This window comes from Passer domesticus, chromosome 1 (assembly GCF_036417665.1).
Source record: "Passer domesticus isolate bPasDom1 chromosome 1, bPasDom1.hap1, whole genome shotgun sequence".
Lineage (NCBI taxonomy): Eukaryota > Metazoa > Chordata > Aves > Passeriformes > Passeridae > Passer > Passer domesticus.
Genome location: NC_087474.1, coordinates 67271090 through 67296676, shown reverse-complemented (window position 1 = coordinate 67296676; position 25587 = coordinate 67271090). Strand labels below are relative to the sequence as shown.

Genomic DNA, 25587 nt, shown 5'->3' with positions numbered 1-25587 from the left:
TAGGTAAGGAGCAGGTGCTGGATGCATCACTGCTCTATTACTTACTTTTCCTTTGTCCTCCAACAATGCATGATTTCTGGAGGTCAACGCAACGCATTTCCATACAGTTCTCCAGCAAGCCACTGTGCCCACAGGTACAAATCTTGTAACAGCCAACATCACCAGCTGAGGATGGAACTTGGATAAGTGTACCTTGTCGGACAATAAAATCAGAGGCTTCTCCCAGTTTGCAGCCTGCATGCAAGGAAAAATTTTAGCTCATAAACAGTAAACATGTGGGAAAGTGCCACTACTGAAATTAATTACTACATTGACTTGAAAAAACATAAGGTGTTCTTGAGCAGCCTTACTCTTGCCTTTACACTCACCCATTTCAAAGAGGCAACAAGGAACAAAAATAGAAGATAGTTGCTTGAGACAAAGTTCTGAAGTACCATGTTACTTTTGAGAAATAGACTTGAAATTACAGTAATTCTCAAATATTTTAGTTTTCCAGCTCTGTAGTAGTATGAAACATTTTATATGACAAATACTATACATGCTTCCCCCTCTCCAATATAGAATTTCAATTAAAGGGTCTCAGAAGCAAAACCCAGTCATTTGCCTTCTCTCACATATTTTATTGTGACCTTCTTCTCTACTTGTACCTCTTAAGTGAACACTGAAAGATTCTTACAAGACATGTGAGGAGGGGAGAAAGAGAGAAAAAGCAGGAAAAGTGGATTCAAAAAAGAAAGACTGGAAAATAAAAAAATATTAAAAAATTCCAAGGAAAAAATAATAAAATAAATAGATTGAAATAACCCTACAAGGGGTGAACAGCAACAAACCCCCTGAAACTTTCAACCAATAAAAAGATGGAATTAAAACACAGTAGTCACTTTCCAACTTTCAGAGGAAGCAAATTTTCTCTTCCAAAGCTCTGTATCCAGAGCTTGTTTTCAGATGACTTTGAATGACTTTTGCAGCAAGTGAAGACAATACAACCTCTATAGTAATAAGGCTCAGCTTTCCAGGAAAACAAAACTATTTATAAGGGACATAGAAGCATATGTCCCTAGGCTCACACAAAGAATGAGCTGAAGTCTCTCCTTACTTTCAAAAGACTCAAGTAGAGCAGATGTATGAGTGAAGCAAAATCCTGCTTTCCTTTTTAATTAGGAACCACTGGGGAACTGCTGCTCAGCCACAGAACTGCTGGAAGAAAAGAGGCTCAGGGAACTGATGTGAGACAGCTATAGCAATGTTCTCCATCACCTCCTCTAGAAAGGAGGCTGCTCCATACAATTCAGTATAAAAATCAGAGTTGCTCTCACTTGCTCAGTCACACACATGTTCAAGTGGTCACCAAATGCACACTTTCCGCTCTGCTTCAAGAACCACGGCTGACCCCTCACGTCACTGAATGACAACTCCTGCTTTAAAGGAAGTGGGAAAACTGTGGCAAGCACTGCCATTGCCTAGGGCAGAACAACAAAGGGGTTATAGAAGTTGGACATTGCAGAGTCTTACACTTCCTTTTTGTAGATTTGATCCCTGCTACTGACACCACCCAACCCTGCCATTTCAAAGTTAGGTACCTGAAACTCATTCTGCAATGAGGCTCTCTCCCACTCAGCTCACATTTACACATGGTGCTGACATTAGACAACACCAGTGTTCTAAAAAAGCAGTTCCCAAATGACCATAAGTGTCTTTCTGGTGAGGTGCTGGGAAGGAGCAAGTAAAGGACATAAAGTGGAGAAAAAACCCTGTCTGCATCAACAAACTTTTTGGACAATGGGGATTAACTGGATGGGTTTCATCTTTGGTTAAGGGTACTTTATGGATTTTTATTGTGATTCTTACTGTATTATTTATGTTGTCATGCCTTTTGTGTTGCTTTAAAAGAGCTGTTAGGGATGCCTTTTTATTAAGTACTGAAGGGGAGTTGTGGAGACAGATGGGCATACCAGCCTTCTCCCTTGGAGAGGTATCCCTTGAATAGGCTATGTAAGATCTCAAACCCTTCTGGACTGAGAAATCCTCATGGTCATGGTGAGTTCCCAGCATGCCTTGGAACCCCATGTAGATTTGTTGGGACTGATTGTTTTTTCCCCCTTTGTACCACCCCTCCTTTTCCCCATAAAACCCCCAGTTTCTGCCCTGTTCAGGAGGGAGCTGCCATCACTAGTGTCCTTCGCAAGGTGCTGGAATAAAGGCTACCTCTGTGAGCAACCACACAGTGCTCCTGTCTCTTTGTCCCTGTGTTGGCCAGGGTACACTTTGCAAGGCAGAGCTGAAATCACTGCTAAGAGCTGAGGTGAGCTGGCTGCCCCTTGCTGAGGTTACCTGGCAGCTGAAGGACTGCCTAAGACTCCTAGAAAGCTCTCTCTTGTGGGACCTCTCTCTGGGAAGGTTGTGACGTCCAGGTCGAGCCATCAGACCCCCGATTGGCCACCTCTACAAGGTGCAACCACATTAAAAGTGTCACTGAAGGGAGCAGAAGCAGAAACACCATCAGCTACATGTCCAGATGTCTTTGGTGGGAAGGGCTGGGTGCTGGGTTAGTGGGAGGGAAGCTGTGGCACTGTGCATCTCTTGGTTCCTGTGGGTTGTATTCCTCTCTTTTTGTCATCTCCCTTTTCATCATCAGCACCATCACAATCATTATTATTAACTTTATTTCAGTGACTAAACTGTTTCTGCCCAGGCTGGAGGGGGAAGCGAGCGAGCGGCTGTGCAGAACTCAGGTGCCAGCTGGCTTAAACCATGGCACAGCAGTTCACTTCAAAACCTTCAACATTCAGTGACATGTCTACCTGCAAAATCCAGTAAAGAGAAGTCTAAAAAAACCTTACCTGGCACACACAAATATGGAAGACACAGCTCTCCAGATTGACATCCTTTTCTATTTACTTCACACAGCTGATTAGCTGCACATGGGTTTGGATTACATGGATGTGTGACATCTTCTACAATGTTGCCTAAAGAACTTGGGCCTGAAAATAGAATACAGATCATCTACACTGATTTAAATGAGATTTATATTTCTTCAGCAAAGCATGGCATTTTGTACATCCAGTAAAATAATATTTTTGGCAATTTCATGATTTTTTAAATTTAATTATAGATGTAGAAGTGTGATATGACCAGGTAGTTAACTTATTTCAACAGTTTAATCCTCAGTCCTGGAAATAATGACCCAGATGATCCTTCACATGCAAAATACATTTCCTTTATCTTGTCTGCCCAATAATTTTCTTGTCACATATGCCCAATACAAGAAGGAATAGAAGCAATGAACTATGGCAACTTGAAAATTCAAATTTTCTCTAATACACTAAATAAAATGTCTCAAATTCAATACCATTTTCTTAAAAATAAATAATGAAGATTATTAAAAGTAGTGACAAGCATTCAAAGTATCCTGGTTTCTAATTTTGCTGCATAGGTATGTTAGTACTTACTGAGATAAGTATCCAAGGGTATACAGTTCTCCAAGTCGTCTGTTGGAGATAAGAGCTCACAAATACTCTCAGCTGAGTGGCCTTCAGGGAATTTATTATGATCGCCACACTTCTTCAGTATTTCCACACAATCTGATCTACAGATAAATAGAGACAGAACTTCATGAAAAGTACTTGAAGAAAAAAGGGCTTATATGAAAAAGATTTCTTTCTATGTTATTTCCTTCCCTGAATCCACAACTTTCCCAATATGCCTCACCGCAGTGTTTATGTATATATATATGTATATGCTACATTTTATGCAGCAGGAAGGAACAAATTTGTAACACAAAGACAGAATCCACTGCTTGTACTCTTTCTCTTTGACTTTGGGCTTGGTGATCTTCATTTTCTATGGCAGCATTACGCATGTATCTTCCAAGACCAAGCACTTCCTTCATTTACTAATGTCTAATATGGGTTGAACTCTACCTCACTACCTGCACTATTAACTGCTCTTTTTCATACCTAATTACCTACTTTCAAAATTTATTAAAACAAGAAAAACCCTTTTTTTAAGATCTTTCTGTCAGCTGCAAGCCATCAGTAGATCCCAAAACCAAAAAAGAGGAAAGGTTTAAGACCCCACGGAGAGCCAAAAAAACTTCAATACGCCTGTTTTTTCTTTCACTTTACAATGCAAGCACATACATCCATCTCATTAACAGGAAAATAGCTTAATTTACAGTGATGGAGATTCAAGCAATGCCAACCAAGCAATTTCATGTTCCTTCCATGTTTGCCTTGCTATGTTTTCCTAACACAGCAAACACAGTCCTACAACTTTTCAGTTTTCATTAAAATCCTTAGTAAAACCTCTACAATGGTTTTTGTTTTCCCCACGGTACTTACTTGCAGATAATACTTCCTCTGGATTTGCTGTGACAAGGTTTAATTTGCAGGGAGCAGGCAATTGCCTTCCACATTTCTGGTTGGCATTTTTTAATATCAAGCACAGGAATATTTATGAAAGGCATCTTAATACTCCCTTTTTCCCATAGCTTCATGTCATTCATGGCTCCCTGGTCTGACTGAGTATTGCAGCTTCTGAATAGTTCTGTTGGTCTTAAAAGGAGAAGGTAAGATACAATATGTAAAGCACATATATAAGAAAAATAAAGTACCACACATTTTCCCTTTTCACCATAAGGACTCTACATCCTTCATATGGCCTACTTTTTGTGGTATAAAAGCTATTAATCTCTCCCACAGTTAAGCAAGATCAGAATAAACTTGAAATCTGTCAAAGAAGACAAGGTCTTTAAGACTAAAGGCTGAAACTCCCTTCTCACCTCTATCTCTTAGATCAAACATCACTTTAATATTTCTCACCTGAAGTTGACCTAAGAGCAAATATCTTAGCCCAAATATTTCTGTAAATGTTTCTTGGTGAATCACTAATGCAAGTTGATTTATGATTTATATTTAGCCAGGCTTAGGATTCTCCTATTAACTCTCATGCCACTACATACTATTAAAAAAAAAAAAAAAAAGCCAGAGATCTCTAATAGCTAAGAAAATTTAGGGGTTTTTTTTAAACTCTAACTGTAACCATGCAATTACTTTCAGACACCACTTTTAAATCATTTTGTCCTACAAAGTACAAACCCACAGAAACATCTCTGCAAAAAAGGAATTTTGAGAATGAGTAACATGTAAATTTAACAAACACTTTTACCTTATTTATAATATACAACATTCCAGTAACCATGACTTACTTGTGTGTGCAGTAAGAGGAACACGCAGAGATAATACACTGTGACATTTTACAAATTCACGGGTTAACTTTTATTCTCGTAAGTTTTGTTACATCTGTTGCTAAGTACATTTCCAAAAGTTAATTCTAAAGAAAAACTACTTATTTTCAAATAAACTAAAACCATATTTGCAGAAAGAAAGCTATATACAATCTCAAAATATGTCTCAAAAACATTTCATTTTATTTTTGAAATCAAAGCATAGGAATTCCTTTATAAAATATTCAGTGTCTCTCTCCTACCTGTTATTAAAATTAGTGCAGTAAGTAAGATTTCTACAGCCCAGCTGACAAGGTTCTCGTACATCTGCTAAACAGGTCAACATGGAAACTTCAACTGCATTATACTCACAAAAGCGATCAAATTCTTGCCAGCTCTGTGAATTGCCCCAGCTCGTGCTATAAAGTTTAGTGCAGAGCTCTCTAAAAACAAAAAATAAAGAGAGAGGAAGAAAATAAAATTAAAAGAAAACAGCCATTCAGATATAGCCCACCACTTCTTTGCTCCATCACTCTGCCTCCGCTCACCACAGAGGATTGTGTTAGAGCCCACAAAGTCTCCAAGGGCACCCAAATGTAGTGCTCAAAGCACATAACCCATTTTGCTAAAGCATGTCAGCACATCTTTAAACTAGTAAGACCGAAAGACTTCAGGATATAAAACTGCAATATCCAATAAAAATGTAACAACTGGAAACCTGAACTTACAACTTTGAGATGAAAACTAATCCAGCTGATTTTACTGGTAATAAATCCAAATTGACATCAAAATGAACAACTTCTAATTCCATCCTTCAGCTTCAGATCACACTTTCTCCTCCTACAGAAATGACTGTCCAGCAAAATATATTTCTTCTTTTGCCCTGATGTTTGAAACAGGGATACTGTTTGCTGCTTTTGTTTGAGATGTTTCCTGGTGTCACCAATACCCAGCTCACATTGTTCATGGCAATGTCCCACAAATTACAAAGGTTTCCATCCCAAGATATGGAACCTCACTGTATTATTAGATCTCCTGCCTATCGAAAACTTGACAGAAGGATCCATTTTAGAACTCATTGTCAAAGCAAGGAACTAAAAGATACCTTATTACCTATCCTATGCTACAATGTTCTAAGAAATAATGTAACTCCAGGGGTCTACTACTAAAGCCATTAAAGATCCTGCTGCATTCATGAGATGTTGTTACTGGAAACTTTGATATAAAAGGAAGTAACAGCTCAAAAATGCTTGCCACTTATTCAGACACACTGATGCATTTAAAATGCAATCATCATCTATTTTTAAAGTGGACAGAAAACCACTCTAGACTAAAAATGCCTCAATAATTTGCAAGCATGCAACAACTTGCTGAAAACCTTTGTTTTTCTAAATGTCAGAATAGTTAGTTCCCTTATTTAATTACTAAATTACCTAAGTTATTTTTCACCGACAAAAACCAGAAGAGCATCTAGAAAGGAATACTGCCAAGGTTTTAATATGAAGCAACCAGGCACTTGAGAGTTTGTGGAGCTGATTGTCCTTTTGTCTCTCTTTAGCATCTCATTAAGACCTCTTAACCAGAGGCTGCAATGTTGGCTGTTATGACCACAAGTATGGTACAAGTTTCATTAACTTACAGTGTCTGCTATAATAAGCCAGTGTCAAATGTAAAAAAAGGTTGATTCCTCTTACAAAAAGTATTGGACAGAACACATTACTCATCAGATTACTATGTGGTTACCTGAATCTGTATTTTTTCTAAGAATTCCAGAACTTCCTATTTGACATACACAGCAAGATTCAGGCAAAGGCCAGAAACAAGACAAACTCCTAAGTATGTTTACAACTGGAAATGAGGTTAGAGAGATACTGACCTACATGTGGAAGAATTTGCTTTAGAACAGCAATGGAGCTTAGCTCCATCAAGGCCTGTTGAAGGTGGAGGGTGCACAGTGACTCCGGGGTGAACAGATCTTGAACTCTCAAGAAAACATTGCCAAAGTGGGTCCTGAGGGAGAGGCATGGTTTTACAGCCTTCTATAAGTCCATCAACAATTTCAAGCTCTGTTTTCATTGACATTAGAATTCTTTTACAAGCAGTCTGACACGCATAGTCTTCTGCTCTATCACAGCAATACAAACCTGTGAACAAAATAGTTAACAGTCAAGCACAAAACCACATTAAAGATGCACAGCATAACAGCCCTGAGAAATAAAAGTGTTGTAAGGTGCCTTCTCCTCCTCCTCAGAATCTCAAATAACATTTCTTCTCCTAAATAGAATCAACTCTGAAAAAAAACTACAAAGCCAACAGGGAAAAATGGAAAGGAAAGAAAAGCTATTAATGCACCTAAACCAAAAGTTATCATCATATATATTCATATAATGACAGTAATACAATTTATACTATAGACTTCTACAATAATGCATTTTATATAAAGTGTACAAGAAGTACAATTCCAGTATCTTCTATAACTTTGTTTCAGTAAAGAAGGATTTATTTGTACTTACTGTCTGTAGGGTTTCTCATTGGATACGACTGCGTGTAGTTATTCACGCAGTGTATAAGCTGAGGGCTGATAGATGCACAGTAATTTTCAACTGCTTTAATTTGTGAGGGACCAGGAGAGGAGTCTGTCCGAAAAATCGCTTGGCAATATTCCCGGCAGTTCGTATGGTGACCTGCATAACTGCAACAGACTGACCCCACTGGGGAGGCAAACAGACAAACAACAGAAAATCTATGGGTTCCTACGCAGAGAAATGAAGAGATGAGCAAGTCTGACACACAAGGATGCTCATGGAAATGAAAGAAAACCAAAAAAAGAACAAATTCTCTGCTCTATTGAAAAATCTCTGACTACAGAATGACTGGAAATATGTGTAACTAGCCAAACTACATTTGTTTGTCTGGCAGGAGAAAACTCAGTATTAAAGCTGCCTTGAACTCAAGTTCAAGACATGAGCAAGCCAGCTGAATCTCGTTTTCAGCTGTTTTGTTCTTATTTTAGGTAACCAGACATCATGTCCAATAATTGAATTATCAGAGAAATACTACTAATAAGCAAACAAATATGAGAGTAGTATCATTCAAAAACCCAGACAGATGGTACTGGTGTTTCACCCATTTTTGCTATGTTGTTAAATACATATAGTAGTTCTTGAAGAACAGCTTCTACTGGAACTAATTCTGAGACAATGATTTCATTTTATATAAACAGCTATCAAGCAACAAAATGCATGGTTCTTCAACATTTCAACTATGCATTTAATTTTGCTACTTAGCATACAGCAAATTAACAAGCAGAAGCAAAAGATGACAGAAAAGACAAATACAGGTTCACAAATTAAAAAACTGGTATTAATTATACAAATAGCCAAATCCCTTTATCACTTGAGTAAGACAATTTACTTGTGGCTTTTGCTTATATGGGTCTGAAATCCATGTGTTTGTGTATATGTTCACCTACATAATCTCTTATAGTTTAGAGAAAAAAGAATAATACAAAAGAAAAACAAAATAAACTCTTCATTATACTTACTTTCATTTCTGTTAATACAACTAAAGAGTGCATTCTGAAATCAAAACAAAAGCAGTGTTACAAGCCAGAAAACTTCAAATAAATATTTAAGTATCCAGTTGTTTGTTATAATGAGCTAATAAACCTTTGGTATTATTTGCTTCAATTAGATTACATTAAAACAAAACCACTATACAAACAGTGAAACCAGGAAATTAAGAGATCAAGGGTCACCAAGGGTACTCATAATAAAACAGATAAATATTCAAGCAAACAAGTAAATTGGAAGACTTTCCTGGACTAACTTAGAAACAGGGTAAACTGCTATAATAGGGTGTCCCAAAATGTTGGGATTTTTTTTAAGGACAATAATTAAAAAAATTATATTAGAACATTTTTAGGAAAAAAAAATTCTGCACAGATGGACGCATGCAAATAGTAAATCTCAATAAAATAACTCCATGACAATGTACCTTAAAAGCTAAAGCAGGCAACCAACTCCCTTGAACTGCAGCCAAAAGACACAGCTGGGGGATGTACATCTCGAATGTCAGAAGAAGGGAAACACACACATCCTGCTGCCTTGTTTCAGAGGTCTCTAATCTGCAGACCAGTCATGGAATGGTTTGGGTTGGAAGGGACCTTAAAGCTCATCTAGTCACAATCCCCTGCCATGGGCAGGGACACTTTCCACTAGACCAGGCTGCTCAGAGCCCCATCCAACCTGGCCTAAAGCACTTCCAGGATGTAGCATTGACAGCTTCTCTGGGCAACCTGTGCCAGTGCCTCACCACCCTCATAATAAAAAAAAAAAAATAAAAATTCTTTGTATCTAGTTTGAAACTACCCTCTTTTAGTTTACAATCATTAACCCTTGCCCCATAGCAACAAGCCATGCCAAAAAGTTTATTTCCAGCTTTCTTGTAGGCCCCCTTCAGGCACCAGGAAGTGCTCTAATGTCTCCCAGGATCCTTTTCTTCTCTAGACTGAACAACACCAGCTCTCTCAGCCTGTCTTCATAGGAGACATGCTCCATCTCTCTTTGTGGCTCTCCTCTGGACTTATTCCAACAGGTCCACATCTTTCCTGTGCTGAAGATGTAGCACTGGGTGTAGCACTCCAGGTGTGCCACCATGATATTTTATGAAAAATCCTTTGCTAGGATTTTTCCCTCCTAAGGAGCTGGGGGCCTCAGGAAAGAAATGTAAACAATAACTATCTGCTGCTGTGGAATGCGACAGGTGCATCTGTGATTGGGGCATGTTGGTTGTTTCTAAATGATGGCCACAGGTGCAGCTGCATCGGACTCTGAGAGTCACAAGTCTTTGTTATTGCATTTCATTCTTATTCTTCTTTCTAGCCTTCTGATGAATCCTTTTCTCTCTACTCTTTTAGTATAGTTTTTAATGTAGTATTTTAGTATAATATATATCGTAATATAATAATCTAGTCTTCTGAAACATGGAGTCAAGATTTGCGTCTCCACACATGGGAGATCACATGGATACATGGGATATTCACCACACAGGTGGGTCTTACCAGAACAGAGTAGAGGGGCAGAATCCCCTCCCTCACGACTACTGAACTCTTGCCAAAAAACCCACAGTCTTTCCCACACTGAATAAGCACATTTCCCATTAAAAAAAAAGAATAGATACTGCACATAAGCTGTCTGGAACTCCATCAAAAGATGAAGTCATGAGGTTGAAATTCCAAAATGTAGTTGCCAGTCATCAAAGACTAAAATTATATGATTGTGAGAAAAGAGGAATTTGAATTTAGAAGTATCTAACCTCTACAATTGTCAGAACACCAGATTATAAAACCTGATCAAATACCTGATCAATATAGCAAAAAACCACAATCTCCATCTTAATAAAATTCCTGATCTCCATTTCCCCTATCTCTATAATTAAACAAATTTGTATTTCACACTGAAGAAAACAGAAACACCATCAGACTGATCCCAAATCATGTGGGATTAAAGTCTTGCTTCAAAACAGGAAAGCACCAGATGTGCTACTACCTCTAAGACAAGGAAGAGAGCTCAAAATGCAGACCTAGTTCAAGCTCAGTAGTTCACCATTCTTCATCTATCTTAGTTACTAGTTATTCATTGCATTGCAGAGAAATGGGTATCCAAATAATCTTGGGGCTATTTTTGTGCAGATCTATACTGCTGCAAACAGAAGAAAATACAAACGTGTTGAGAATTAACTTGATTATTTTATTTTTCTTTTTGACTTAGATATTGTTTAGTGTGCAAGAATTTGTTTTTCATTCATATTTTCTTCTTGCTTTTTTCTGAACACAAGATCTTAAACAGGACAGTCCCAATACTGTAATGAGCAGCATCAAATTCCTTCTGTTAGCACTCAGAAATTAATTTAAACCTTGGGTAAGCCATGGCAGATGTGGCAATGAAAGGCCCTAAGAGAATGAACACACATTTAACTTTAAAGTGTAAGTTATTTTTCCACAAATAGCAAATATTTATAATCATAGTGATCATAAATAAAGCACAGATCTATTGGTACATCTCACACAAAAATTTAAAAATCTGCCTTACATAAAACAAAGCCCTAGTTTCATAAAGTAGCAATTCAGACATTTTTTTCCATGCCAAAAATGCTCTACAACATTTCAGGTCTTTTCTCCCAAAAGCACAGATACTGCATTATTTCTCTCAGATTACAATGAATTTGCAGCACCATTCTTCATCCCAGCAGCACGTTTTCATCTGATTAACTTTAGATGTTCCCTTCTTTCTTACACACAAACCAAATCCCGTTACACTTCCATCTGTGTAACACAGATGAGGGACAAGAGATTTAATGGAGAAAGAACACAGAGGTGAGGTCACCATCCTCCATCTATAAAGAAGAGATTTATACTGCTGCCTAAAGAGTCATGACATTTTTGTAGCACCGTATGTCCTTCACTGTGGATGCCAGGCAAAGGTTACCAGAAAGGTCCTGTTTGGATGTGGCCACCCGGTTTCCTTGGGACCTGTCACACACAACACTCTGTGGCTGAACTGACTCTCCTCAGAAGCTCTTGAAATTTGACTTCTCCAGAGCTATCCTGCATGGAGCACTGGAAGGTGGCACACAAACCAGCCAGGCAGAATGAACACTGTAACTTTATTAATTAAGGCACTGGGACAGCAGAGGCTGCTGGAAAGTCTGAAGTCTGTCTGCCATGGTTATACCGAGTACTAGACCATACTGTTAGCACAAACAATACTTAGAATCATACTCAGATGTCACATTATTTAGAAGATGAATGATACAAAAAAGTGATTCTAAAGCAGTTAATGAATAAGTGTCACTTGCCCTGCTCAGAGGAGACAAAAGAAAGGAGAAGAGAATATTATGGTATTTACCAATATTCCTCCTCTAAAGAAGGGCTCAAATTGAGGCAAAATTATCTTCTCACAGCGATTTCACACACCAATTTTATACATGCAGGAAGTCCTAACCTAATAATAAACCTTCTTTCTGTATTTTGAAACTACATTTCCACAGACTGCTGAATCACTGTAATAATCCTCATTAAGGATTATTACAGTGATTGAGAGGAGGTGGTCTGGCTTCTCTTTTCCACCTTGTCCCTGTTCCCAGCTGTTTAGTCTTGTGTATGCCCTCACACCATCACCTTGTCATGACCTGATCTCTCTCACTAACCCTGATGAAAACTAATTTTTCTCATCCCCTAGGATTTAAGTCAGCAATATCAACAGGTATGATACTATGTCAGAACAGAATAGAAGAAGCATTTTTTAGGTATCATCTTTTAGAAGGACCTGCCAGATGCCAGAGACAGAGTAAGACAAGGAAGGGGAGGGAATGTGTGTGGAAAAGTGGCAGTTGAAGGAAGGCATGAGAAGAAATTCAGATGCACTGAGTTGTTACAGCAACTCACCATATTTCACAAAAATGTAAGTGTCTATAGCCACCACTAGAATGCTAGTTGAGGGTGCTGACTTTGTTTTTTGGGTAGGCCTGGGTAATGTTCAGTTTATGTGTACGTATATACCCCTCACACATGTGAGGGGTATAGCTACATAGATAAGAAATAATCTTAAAAGAATTTTCAAAATTAGTGTCTAATCATATGTTCATAAATAAAGTTGTTAACAGCATTACACATTGTTAACTGCAACTGCTTTTCAGAACACAAGGTTCATGTCCATCTCTACTAAATTAGCACTCATATTTAAGAGGTCACCAGCTTTTCTGTGCACTCAAGATTTCTTTGGAATCTTTGAGTGAACTGGCAGTGAAGAAAGACACAGAAAACAAAGCAAAAGGTAAAAGACAGATATGGGTATGGAAAAACAAAACCAAACCAGCCAATCAGCACAGAAATCAAACGAGGAGAAAAGTATGTTCTCTTTAAAGGAAGGATTAAGTCATCATGGTACACAGGCAATACTGTGTACATACACAGTCTGATACTCCATTTTTAACTTGTGTTGAATACTAAATTAAGTGAACAAAGATGGCAATATCAAAATTTCTAAACCACAAACACAATGATTTGTTTTACTTGTGCAAAAGTCCCATTTTTCAGACTTCTCTTTTTTTTAAAGCCAGGTGTTTCCAAGCCTGGTGGTTAAAGCCAGTGAGACTGGCTTTGGAGTGGAAAGTGGCAGGCAGACACCAGCACCACAACCACACACACCTTAAAGCAAAGGCTCTCAAGGATTTCTTTTTGGTGTTATGAAAATTGAAAAAGGCTGTTGAGGTTTATGCAGCAGAGAACATTTTTCAGTTTTCCCCACCAGAACCCCCCCTGAAGGAAGATTTTAGCCAGTACTGCAGGACCTAACTGGTTTCGCTCTTTTTGGAGCTCATCAGCTGCAGGTAACGGCTCAAAACCCAAAAATGCACACACCCCAACACAAACAGAGGAGAACATTTTGCTGAAGGAAGAAGTCCTCTTTGCATTGTGAGGCATGCTTTCACATTATAAGCACATTTTTTCTAAATGGCTTGTGTCTTGAATGATCAGCAACAGTGAAGCTGTTGTTTCACAACAGAAATTAGGAGTATTTTGCAAAAAGCCCACAAAAATTTATTTTCCTCCCTAAAAATTATCATGGTATCTATATTCTACTAAGTTTGGCAGAAAAATAACTTTAGTACTCCTGTCTTGGGCAAGCTAACCATGACAAATATTTGAATGTAGATCCTACCCAATTAAGACCATCTTAACTTAGAAGTATTACCTGCAGTTAACAAATACAATAGTAAAATGTTTAACTCTGTGCAGTTAAGCTCAGAAAAGAAAACCCTCTTGATCTCTCCCTGACTTCATTTAATCTTTGAATTTATTGACAGAAAATAAAAGTCAGAAGGTAACAACAACTAAGGTTTAGTGGAATCAGCTGAAGTGTCAAATGATGGTGAACACCAGCTAAAAACTTTAAAAACATGCAGTAATAACAAGTAAGATCAAGATTTTCCTCTATTATGTAAACCAGTAAAGAATTGAAAACATTTGCACAGTGAGGCAATACAAAATTTACTGGAACTCAAATTTTTGGCAAGAGTGTTCTCTCAACCTTCTTTGAACAGCAGAGAATAGAGACACAAAACACCAGTAGATGACAATAACTTTATCTACAACGTGTAGTGCATGGTCAGAGTCCATCCTGAATTCAGTAAGCTGTACCTCCAGCGGCCACACACAGTCCTGTGCCTTAGGAGTTCATTAAAACTGTTTAGGAACCTTTAGCTAAACATTGTCCCAAACAGTTCCTTGAGTTATTATCTATTGTCTTGGAGTAATCCACACAAACAATTAGATAAGAGCTAAAACCTGATGACTGCATTTTTCAGCAGGGGTAATTAACAGTCAGCATTCACTATAATCTCAACAAAAAGCAGGATCACATGACCCTAGAAGGAAAAAACAAACCAATACCGTAGCAGAGTGAATACTTTTCTGAAACCCCATTACAGCACTTGAAGCTGCAGGCACTGTGTTTTAAGTTTATGTGTTTAAAAGCTGCAAAATGAGATTAGGCTAGAGTGCTCTAATCTGTGATAGCAAAACTGCCTTTAAACCATCCAGGGACATCAAGTGTTCACTATTTTGCATCAAAAGTAGTTTTAAGAGCAGAGGTTAAATAAGTGGTGACATTTTCAGTTGCATTTCAACTGCTTGGGAGATGTTAATAGTGCTCAGTTGCAGTAAAGCTCTCACAGTGCCAATTAGCTAGAGAAGTTTATATGTCTTATTTGGAACACATGAAGTAAAAGCTGGAGTTCTTAATATTCAGTGAGGTGAACTCACAATATGCAGTGCACAGACTCAAGAGCTGCAATCTAATGGTAACTTCAGTGCTACTCTTTCCATGCATGGAAGAAAGAAAAGGCATCTTAAACACAGTAATAAAGCCTTTACAGATGATTTTAAGGTTAATGAACTATTTTAAGCTGCTCATTCAAGCTTGTATTCCATGTGGTCTTTTTAAAAAAATGAACCCCCTCTTTATATGAAAGTTTTAAAACTCCAAAAATCAGATAATCCTACATACAATCCATACCATCTCCACTTTTTTTCTTCTTCCTTTGACTATTACCTACCTTTTTTTTAGAGGAAGATGAACAGGATAGCAGAAAGCTGGAAGAAGTAGTGAAAGATAAAAGAACTGAGGTGCACAGAACTAGAGGAAAAATGAAGACGACAAAATAAGTATCTGAGAAGCAGAAAATGGAAAAAAGGATTATTAGACTAAAACCTTCAGAAGAAGGCAAATAAAGTACCTTTTGGTAACACTCAAAAATACTGGGCAAGTTGTGTAAAATTTATTAATTTATATATGCAGTGCTACTTGAAAATAAAAATTGTTACAGGACATGCCATCTTCAAAGCACTGATAAAAAATGAATACCTTATTCCAACACAATACTTTTCTAAAATGTGCAAAATGTCCACATTAAAATAAGCATAAATATTTACAGTAAAACTAATGCAGAAATGTATGATCAGCAGAAAAAGCATCTTCAATTAATCTTGTCAAAGGCTAGCACATCAATGCTGAAGTGATTCTGCTACTGCACCACCTGAGACTGCACTTAGTGACTTCAAACTTGGTGATACCTCCTGCATGGAGTTTGGCTTTTTTCACTGCTCTGAACACTCTGCCCTCCCCCTGAAGATTTACCTCCTTTTTCACCCTCATTAACTTAGTGGGAGGCTGAAGGGTAACTCACAAAGCTGCCTCTTGAATCCCAAAAGATTACAGAAGTGTACTGTGCACAGTTCAGACTATTCTAAGCAGCTTGTGAAAATTCTCTGGGAAATCCTTATGTGGGTAAGCTAAGTAAGTTAAGAAGACTGGTAAGCTATGAGAGTGTTTAAAAAATAGGGAATTATATTTTACATCCTTAATTCATATAGTTTTTACTTTTATGTCATGTACTTAATTATTAAATACCTCAGCAACAGACCTGAGAGCTGATTACCAAGCACTATAATCCATATGCAAAGTACTTTTCTAATTGGATCCTCATTTGTAGCAAAGTATGAATTCTTAAATGCAAAACCAAACACAGTATGTATGACATCGTATTTATGTGATTCATGTGGTATTTGTGATCTCATGTCATCTCTTTCAGTTTGAAGCAGCCATTCCTTCCCCAGTTCAGTGCTTCCCTAGCCAACTCCACAGAATGCAAAGTACAGTACAGGACACAGAAGCTACTCACAGACTACAGAGGGAGCAGGACTCATACACCAAAGGGGCAAGAACAAAGTTTTTTTTTTAAAAAAGAGAAATAATGACAGGGTGTGGGAAACTGCAGGTTCCCTCCAAAAGCTGAATTTGGAATCTTCAATCTTAGGTATGACTTGAATTTAATTCAATCAATGATGCTCTTAAGAGTATTTTAAGTATTTTTTTCCATGAGAACTTGTAAGTCTGGATACATATGAAAAATCATTGTCATACAAATTTCTATCATAACTGAAGATCTAGCATATCAGATACTCAATTTTTGTCCCTGACACTATTTGTATCTACTACACCTAGTCCTCATCAAAAAAGTTCTTTCCTTCTTTCCTAATCAGAAGACTGATACCTTCTACTATGATCTTTCTCCTTCTACTTCTCTTTTAGTCTTGCACAGATAGCAAGCATTAAGGTTTTCTTTACAATAACAGCAAGACCACACCTCATTAAGACTGAGATGTTCAGTTTTCAAAATTCCAGATAAAAACTGGAAAAGTAAATAAGACGACTAAAACCATTTTGAAGTCATTCTTTTTTCTCTTACCTTTCCTCTCCCGTTCTCCTTCAACCCATACTGGCCAACCTCCTACAGCAATGCAGAAATCCAGAAAAAAAGAAGGAAACAGACCAGCATAATAGAGGAGAAGCTTGCAGATGTTGACAGTATAGCATATTATAGCATGGAAGGAGACAGAACTACTCTAAAATGAAAATGCATTTTTAAGAGAACAAGATACGGCAACTTCAACCCATGCTAACTTCCACAATGAAGAGTCTAGGAAAATGCTCCGTAGATTGTTTAGATAAAAGGACAAAAGGGAAAATAAATTTCAAAAAAATAATTCAATACTTCCTGGAAAAAACAGGAAAACTGCTCCACTTCTGCCCAAATCAAAAGAATGGAAAATTGTCTGATATCCCAAACTGTTGATTATGAGCAGAACTGATGCAGGACTATCTAACTTAGGGCTGACGGAAATTAGATGAAAGGGAGTGAGAGGAATCTGGCTTTTAATTAAGATGAAGATCAAAAGAAAAGCAGTCCTTATAAAATAGCATTTCCACATACTGTATTAAAAAGAACATAGGTAAAGGCAGATTTCTGAAGATATCCTGATGATTTATTTTATGAGCAGAACAGTAAAAATAACTGCAAGCATCAACAGTTTCACTGATGATACAAAAAATTATACACTTGAAATTATTTATATTCAGATAGGATACTTAAGACTGTTCTTTCTTGAGTTTATTTCATTAGGTCACTTTTAAGGTGACTCTCACTGTCCAAGCTGAAAGGTTTCTGACAAATTGAATGATCACAAAGAATGCTGACTTTGATCAAAACTCCTATGAAATAAACTTTTCGGGAATCCAATTTGACAGTTGGAAATTTTCATTTAAATTAAGTTATATGCAAGTCTATAAAATTCAAAACTTTTTTACAGAATGTGATTATACTTTTATAAAAACTGTAGAGAGATAATTTACAGTCATACAAAAATAAGCACATTCAGAAACACAGCTCTAAAAACACTGAACTTTCCCTCTTCTACAGGATATTTTTACAGGACTTACAAAATGATTGATATAACAGTTGATTTTTTTCCACATACACTCAGACATATAAAAACATACCTCATATTCCTTCCTGCAGACCTTTAAAATGTCGTTTTTTGCAGAAGCCTGAAAGATAGACAAATCGCTCCATTTGTAGTAGAAAATTATAAAATCATGTTGCAAAATAAAGACCATTCTACTTTTAAATTAACTGCAATAACAATGGATTCATGATCTATTAAAATGTTCCTTTAAGAACCTAAAGAATCCAAGTAAAGCTTTAAGAAAAAAAAAGCAGACACCATGACTTGTTAATAAGACATTTAATGAAAACAAAACCCCTTATATTTCTGCACCAAGTTAGTTGATAGCAGAAGCACACAAAGCAACTTAGGTTTTGTGAAAGGTTTGCCAGATTGCAAACACAGGAAGCATTTAAGAAATGGAAGAGCTTGAGCATAAAGATCTCCCCATTTTCCCTGCTGATTTATCACTTGTGTGTTGCTTTCCACTCTCCTCCCTCTTGCATGTTCATTTCTAAGGTTCCTATTCTCAAAATGAGTTGCAGAAATTCTCCCTGCAAACTGCAGATCCCTTTGTTCTATACAAAATCTTATGCTCCTTTTTCATGTGACAGATATTCAAAACTACAATAACTACCAACAGGTTACTTCTCCCTCCAATAATTTAAAACACTAAGGTAAAGTCTGCCCTTGGACCTATTATATCACTGCCTTCAAAATTACTCCAAAATCCCCTCAAGTTTCAAGGATCAAAGTTAAAATCCAAATATTTCCCATTATCCCTAGTATTTGGCAGGTATTTATATTTTAGTATAAATAAAAAAAAAAAACAGAAATGTTTTAACCAGTGTCTGCTAAAGTACAAAATATAACTAAGATTTTGAAACAACAGTCTGAAATTAAACAACACAACATCTGATTTAGATAATAACGAGATATGATGTAACAATCATAAGATTAAATTAATAGAATTTAATAAGACAGCAATAAACAGAAACATCTTTATCACGTCTGAAGACACTTAAGCCTTAGGACATATTTGAAAACATGGCTTAAAAATGCATTTGAGAATAAACACACATCTTCTTTTCTGAAGATCAAAAGTATCCAGTTTGTTTACTCACTCCTCATCTCTCTCCCACACTACTCTGTACTCACTGCTCATCTCTTGCCACATAGTTAAACCCTGTGTTTTGGGTGAAAGTAGAATTTTATTTTTTTTTTTTATGACAGCAGTTTGCAGTAGGCTGCTTGGTCAAGATTAAGACTACACAGGCAACGTTCACAAATATGAATATTAAGTACATCTGTGCTCCACAAATGAATTACAAGGATGATGATAAACACAAATATGCTCCTAGATTTTGAAGATGTTTTTAAAGCCACAAACACATATTTAGGGGAAAAATCACTTAATACTTCACAGATTTTTAATAAAAAGGTCAATACTAAATTTACAAATTATGCTCAAAACTGTTATTTGACAAAAGCACTGGCTCTATTAACACCAAAAAAAAACCACAAAACTTTTCTTCCATCTGAACATAAACCTCTTTGAAGAGGCACAAAAATCTGTTTGGGGCTGTAACCACAATGTTGTATCACTAAACATGGCACTACAAAAAAAAAGAGCTGAAGATCAGCCATGTGTTGCCTTTCACTCAACATTATTTTAAAGTAACAACTTTTATGTAGAGACTGTGACAAGAAGTCAGAATTAAGCTCAGCGTAACAAAAGAGAGCTGCAGAATCAGCCTGGATTCAGTCAGTAGGGTGAAAGCCTTACCTGCTTACACGCTTGCCGACACTCCACAGCAATGGCCAGCTCACAGCAGCCTAAACCAACCCATCCATCAGACTTCTTCAAAACTCCTTGGGAAACAAGATGACAGACTTATTAGAATAGAAAGAGAAACTATGCCATCATTTTCCCTTCCCTCTACTTTTCAGATTTGATAATCCTGTTCTCATTCAAGAAGCGTATGTACAGATTACATTTTATTGGAATTCCAAACCAACTTCAAGCAAAAACCACGAGTCTGTGTTTTCATAAATGCTGAGACTAGCAATTAATTAAGTACCTTCCACACATTGAAGAGAAAGATGCTTTATGTAAATGGATTTATACGTTCAATGGAAATATTAGATTTTGATAATCTATCTAATCTGAAATATAAGACAACAAAATACATCAGGAAAAAAATCTCATCACAGCATCATCTCTTACAGATACACCCTGTTGTTTGTTTCAACAGCACACATCTTAATCAACTTTGCCAATGCAGAAAATCTTCTGTGTTCTTTCTCCAAACTTCCTGGTGTTTTTGGTCTGGGTGGAGTTAAACTTCTACAACTGAGCTGGCATGGGGCTATGTTTTGGACTTCTGACTAAAACAGTGCTGATAATACAGGGATGTTTTAGTTACTGCAAATACAGGCAGCATCCAGGCCTTTTCTGTTTTTCATAGGGACTCACAAATAGGCTGGCAGTGCACAAGAGGTCAGGAGGGGACACTGCCAGGACAGCTGACCCCAGCTAACATTCCATACCACATGGCACCATGCTCAACCATAATAGCTGGGGGTTGAGGATGAGAGGGGCTGCCCCTGCCTGGGGACTGGCTGGGTATCAGTTGGTTGGTGGTAAGCAATTATTTTCTTTTTGCTTCACTTGTTTTTCTTGGGTTTGGGTTTTTCCTCCTTTCTTTCTTGTTTTTCCTTCCATTTTTACATTAGAACCTGTCTTTATCCCAACCCATTGGTTACCTCACTGCTGCCCTCTGATTCTCCTCTCTCCCACTGATGGGAGAAGGAGCAAACACTGTGTGGTAATGAGCAGCCTATGGGGGTTAATCCACAACACTTCCTCTGTCATTTATCTTCCCAGCAACATGGTTCTATAGCCAGAACTATTGCAAATAGAAGTTTCCCATCTCCCTGTCTCTCTTAATCCATTTATTTCACTTTTTGCATGACCATAATTTCTTATCACAAGGTCACATAGAAATATGGTAAGAAGCAAATTGCTGCCATAAGTTGTTTAATCTTCTTAATTTAATAATAAATGCAGATTTTCTAATGTTTTCCAAACACCAGAAATAAAATAAAAGAATGCATTCTTGTATCTATTTCTCATGTAACCTTAAAGACAGAAATGAAGGGAAGGTTTGATCTATGCAGCTGCCCAGCAGCTGTGACTAACTTGTTACATTGTTTTTCTTAGGATAGGAGGTAAAATTATTTCACTCAAATGAACCACTCATTTTTGTTACATATTTAAAAAATAAAGCAGTACTTTATTACACATATAAATTATATTCTTTATGTAGAAATAAAAAAGCAGAAAGCAGAAGTATCAACAACAATTTAAAAAAATGCTCTTATGCCCAGTAGAAATGGCTATTTAGAAGAGCCACATGGGATGTCCAGCTTTAAAAAAGGGAAGTGAAAGAGCTAGGTGTAAGATCTTAAATTTAAATGTTACAAAAACACTTTAAAAAAGTGTTGGGAAAAGTAATAAAAAATAATTGCAATCAATGGAAAACAATGGCCAACTGGTATTTATAATGACAAAAATTGCCTTTTAAGCATGCTTGATTGGCTTTACAAACACAGGTGGCATAGAAAGTCTTGCCAGCATCCGTCTTTCATGGCATTCCAATGGGTAAATTAAGAAAATGTGCTAATGGCAAATTTATAAAGGAGGACCAAAATCTGCATGGAGCAAAATTAACACTTTCCCTGTGAAAATTAAAATATGCATAACAGTTACTAAAACACAAATTAAAAGCTCAATGCCTGCCACAAGTAAGGTAGCAGCATTGCTCAGCAGCTGGAGGGAGTAGAGGCACAAAGGTGCACTGTAGCTTCTGGCTGTAGCCTGTGTTCTGTCAGTTTGACCATTTCAATGGCTCAGACCCTCTGCAGGCCAATGCTCCATAGGTCTTTCCAGAGACTCCCAAAATCCTCTTGACATCTATTCAGAACATTGCCTCAGCATTCCAATTCACACTAGTTCAAAACAGCTGTGAAGGTCACTAACAACTAAGTACAGCTCACCTTTCACTGGCACAATTGGGGTGCAGAATTCCTTTTTTCGAGGTTAAGCATATTTTTGACAGTGTCAAAAAGATGGCTGTAGTGCACACATCAGTAGCTTGCAATCAGTGTTCAGGAATCTGGAATTTAGGTTTTCCTACATATGTACAGTTAATGGCCAAATCAACCACTCACTGTGCTCTGTTTTAGGCATAAAATAACACATCAGTCATTTCTGCATAAATTCCTGTGTGGGGATTTCTTTCAATCAGAACAGTAATGTTTCATAGAATATTTGTTAGTAGGATTGATAATGTGAGGCATAAGCAATCTAAAAAAAAAAAAAAAATCAAAGAAACATCATGTGCAATATGAAAAAAGATTTCCAGAAATCTCTGCTGCAATAACTAGCTGTATCCAGGAGAAACACATGGTAAATACAGCTGTACAGCTTCAGGAGCAGTGAGCAGTCACCACTGAGTAATCAGGCATCCATATTTTGTGCAATACAGGGCCTGTAGTTTCAGACATACTGGAACTAAACTTAATGGTGATAAAAGAATGAACCAAGCTACAAATACACAACCAAATTAAGAAGGCTGATAATTTTCAGCTGTTGTTAATGTTTTCTTTGCAAGTGGCCCTCTCTCCAGGTTACATCCAACCAGCAGACAAGCTTGTGAATAAATTGACTCTCAAGAAACATTGAACTTCAATCTTAACTTGGAAATTAATTTTGTCATCAAGGTAGTTATTGCACTTGTAGGTGAAAATACACCTTCAGTGCACAATTAATTGACTGGAGCCCACAGTTATGGTAATTCATCACATTCATCTGTACCACACAGATTCCTGAGCCATAACAAATCATCTATTTGCCTAATACAAACCCCCAGCCTGCCCTCAATACGTTCCAGCTCATAATCACATCACAGTGGCCCTTTGCTGAACTTGCTCCAGAGTGTTCATGGTTTTCTTGTCCAAAATGCTCAGAACTGGACACAGTACCCCTGATGTGGTCTCACCAATGCTGAGTGGAGGGGAAGGATCAGCTCCCTTGATCTGCTGGCAACATTTTCACTGATGCAGTCTGGATGCTCAGTCTTCTTTGTTACAAGGGCACATTGCTGGATCATGTTCCACTTGCTGGTCGCCAGGATTCCCAGATACCCTTCTACCAAGCTGTTTTCCAGCTGGCCAAGCCTCCTGCATGCTGTGGAGCAGGGGGCCCTCGTCAGGTGCAGGACTTTGCATTTCCTTTTCGGTAATTTCATGAGGTTCCTGTCTGCCTATTCCTTTGGTTAATCAACATCCCTGTGAATGGCAGCACAACCATCTTGTCTAGCAACCTCTCCCTTCACTATTGCATGACTGGCAAATACACTGAGGGTGAACTCTGTCCCATCATTAATGAAGATGTTAAATAGGAGTAGACCCAGCCTCAACCCTCAGGATACTGGCCTACAGCTGCACTTTGCGATGCTGATCAAACCTTCTGGCACAGCAATTTGGCCAGTTTTCACTTCACCTCCACTGCTCACTTGCCCAGCTCACACTTCATCAGTTTGTCTATAAGCAAGTCATAAAAAATAGTGACACAATCCTTACTGAAGCTGACAGGTAACATGCACTGCTTTCCCCTCATCTAAATAGGCAGTCATCTCATCATAGAGGAATATCAGGTTGGTTAAGCACTGTTTCCCCTTCATATATCCATGCTGACTATTATAGAGTATCTACACTAGAGTTCTCAATGTGTCTGGAAATTGATTGCAGGAAGATCTGCTCTGTTACCTTCTGAGGGTTTGAGGTAAAACTGTCCAAGCCTAGAGTTTTTCAGGTCCTCCCTGCCCTTTCTAGAGGCAGGAATGAACTTGCTTTCTTCCCTTCTTCTTCAAAGTCCTCATTATCCCCTCTCTATCCTCCTCCATCAAACACATGTCTTCCTTGCTCTGGACTTTACGACTGATCTCAGGGACCTGGCACTCCTCCAGATTCATCTTACCAGTAATGACTGCGGCAAAGAAGACCACATGCTACTTAGTCACCAGGTTTCCTGCCTCATTCAGCAGCAGGCTCTCATTTTCCTCAGTCTTCCTTTCTGCTGATGTAGCTCAAGAAGCTTTCTAGCTGACAACCACATTATTCACCAGGATCAACTCCTGATATAGGCTTTGGCTTTTCTAGTTCCACCGTGCATTAAGTGGAGCTTGGATAAGGTGATCTTTTAAAGTCAAGCAGCTCTCTTGGACCCTCCTTTTCTCCAGTTCCACGGCCCATGGGATTCTTGCAAGCAGATTGCCTGTGCCCTCATGTGTTTTCTCTTCAAAAGGTACCAGGGTGATTAAAGCTGCCCATAAACACCAGGCCTGTGAACACAAGACTTCTTCCAGCTGTACAAAGAAGGCCTCATTTACTGCTTCAGCCTGATGAGGCAGTGTGCAGCAGACACCCACAACATCACCCGTGTTGGGGTCTCTGTACAATGCCCTCCAGTGCCCACAGGCTGTTCTCAGCTGGCTCATCAGCCATTCCAGGCAGAGCTCCATGCAATCCAGTTAACACTCCCACATAAAGGGCAACTTCTGCTTCTCATCTTCCTGTACCTGTCCCTCACAGCACGCCTGCTGTGGAAGCTTTCCTGCTGTGTCTCTGTGACTCCAACAGGATGGAAGTCTGGTAATTGCACACAGGTTTCTAACCAATAAGATAGGAAGTCTGTTTACAAGAACTGGAATCAACAGCTTGCCTCTGAGGCCTGGTGGGGGGACAGGAAGGAGTGCGGGAGTCTAAGCAGATTTGGTAAAACTGTTACAGCCTCTTCTTCCCGCACTCCCACTTTTCCAAATATAGTATTTTAATTCCAAAGCATTTTAATTTTGTAATTTCAAAGTCTTTTAGAAATTACACATGATACAATGGACTAGTTAAGCCTGATTTCATCTATTTTTTCTCTCTCCTTTTAACATTACAGTTCTATGTTGTGATTTATGCTTTAACTTTCTATGCTGGATTTGCATTAATTGACTTTTGGTGAACAGGGAAGGAGTTAGCCACGGAAGCAATTCTCTGTGAGGAGCAGCTAGCAGCTTCCTCCATGCCTGCCACAACCAATGGCTGGCTCTGAGAACTGGCACACTGCGAAGCCAATTAGAGAAGCTAGTAATGCCTTTATGACAACATATTTAAGAAACAAGAAACCGTGGGAAGCTCTCTTTCTGCCCTTGAAGAGGTGGCCAGTGCTGTGGCCGAGGCCCTTCCTGGCAGGGCTGGGCTGGGCCCTGTCCTGGCTGCTGGGATCCTGCTGCCAGGGGGGCATCCCGGTGACATGAGCACCTGTGGGGCCTGGACTATGTGACCAACAGCAAGAGGCACAGCAAGCGATTCCCTGATGCAAAGCCTGGGCGAAATAAACTTTTCAGCACTGCAGAACTCTATAGAGAAACTGTTTCAATTGAAGGAAGTTGGGAAAAAATGA

General features: G+C 38.2%; 1 protein-coding gene across 7 annotated transcripts in view; it reads right to left on the bottom strand.

Moving 5' to 3' along the window:
* The window catches only part of RECK (reversion inducing cysteine rich protein with kazal motifs), a 47942-nt gene that overhangs the window by 12551 nt on the left and 9804 nt on the right, over positions 1-25587 (bottom strand). For 2 of the 7 annotated variants that reach the window (XM_064422067.1, XM_064422053.1), the window contains exons 5-15: positions 19858-19943; positions 18127-18174; positions 17036-17077; positions 8769-8802; positions 7738-7935; positions 7101-7368; positions 5488-5667; positions 4341-4553; positions 3450-3586; positions 2841-2981; positions 46-234 (exon numbers count right to left, since the gene is read on the bottom strand). In XM_064422067.1, coding sequence (XP_064278137.1) covers positions 46-234; positions 2841-2981; positions 3450-3586; positions 4341-4553; positions 5488-5667; positions 7101-7368; positions 7738-7935; positions 8769-8802; positions 17036-17077; positions 18127-18174; positions 19858-19943 — 1536 coding nt within the window. The other 5 variants (XM_064422100.1, XM_064422085.1, XM_064422062.1 and 2 more) reach the window with 5 other exon arrangements.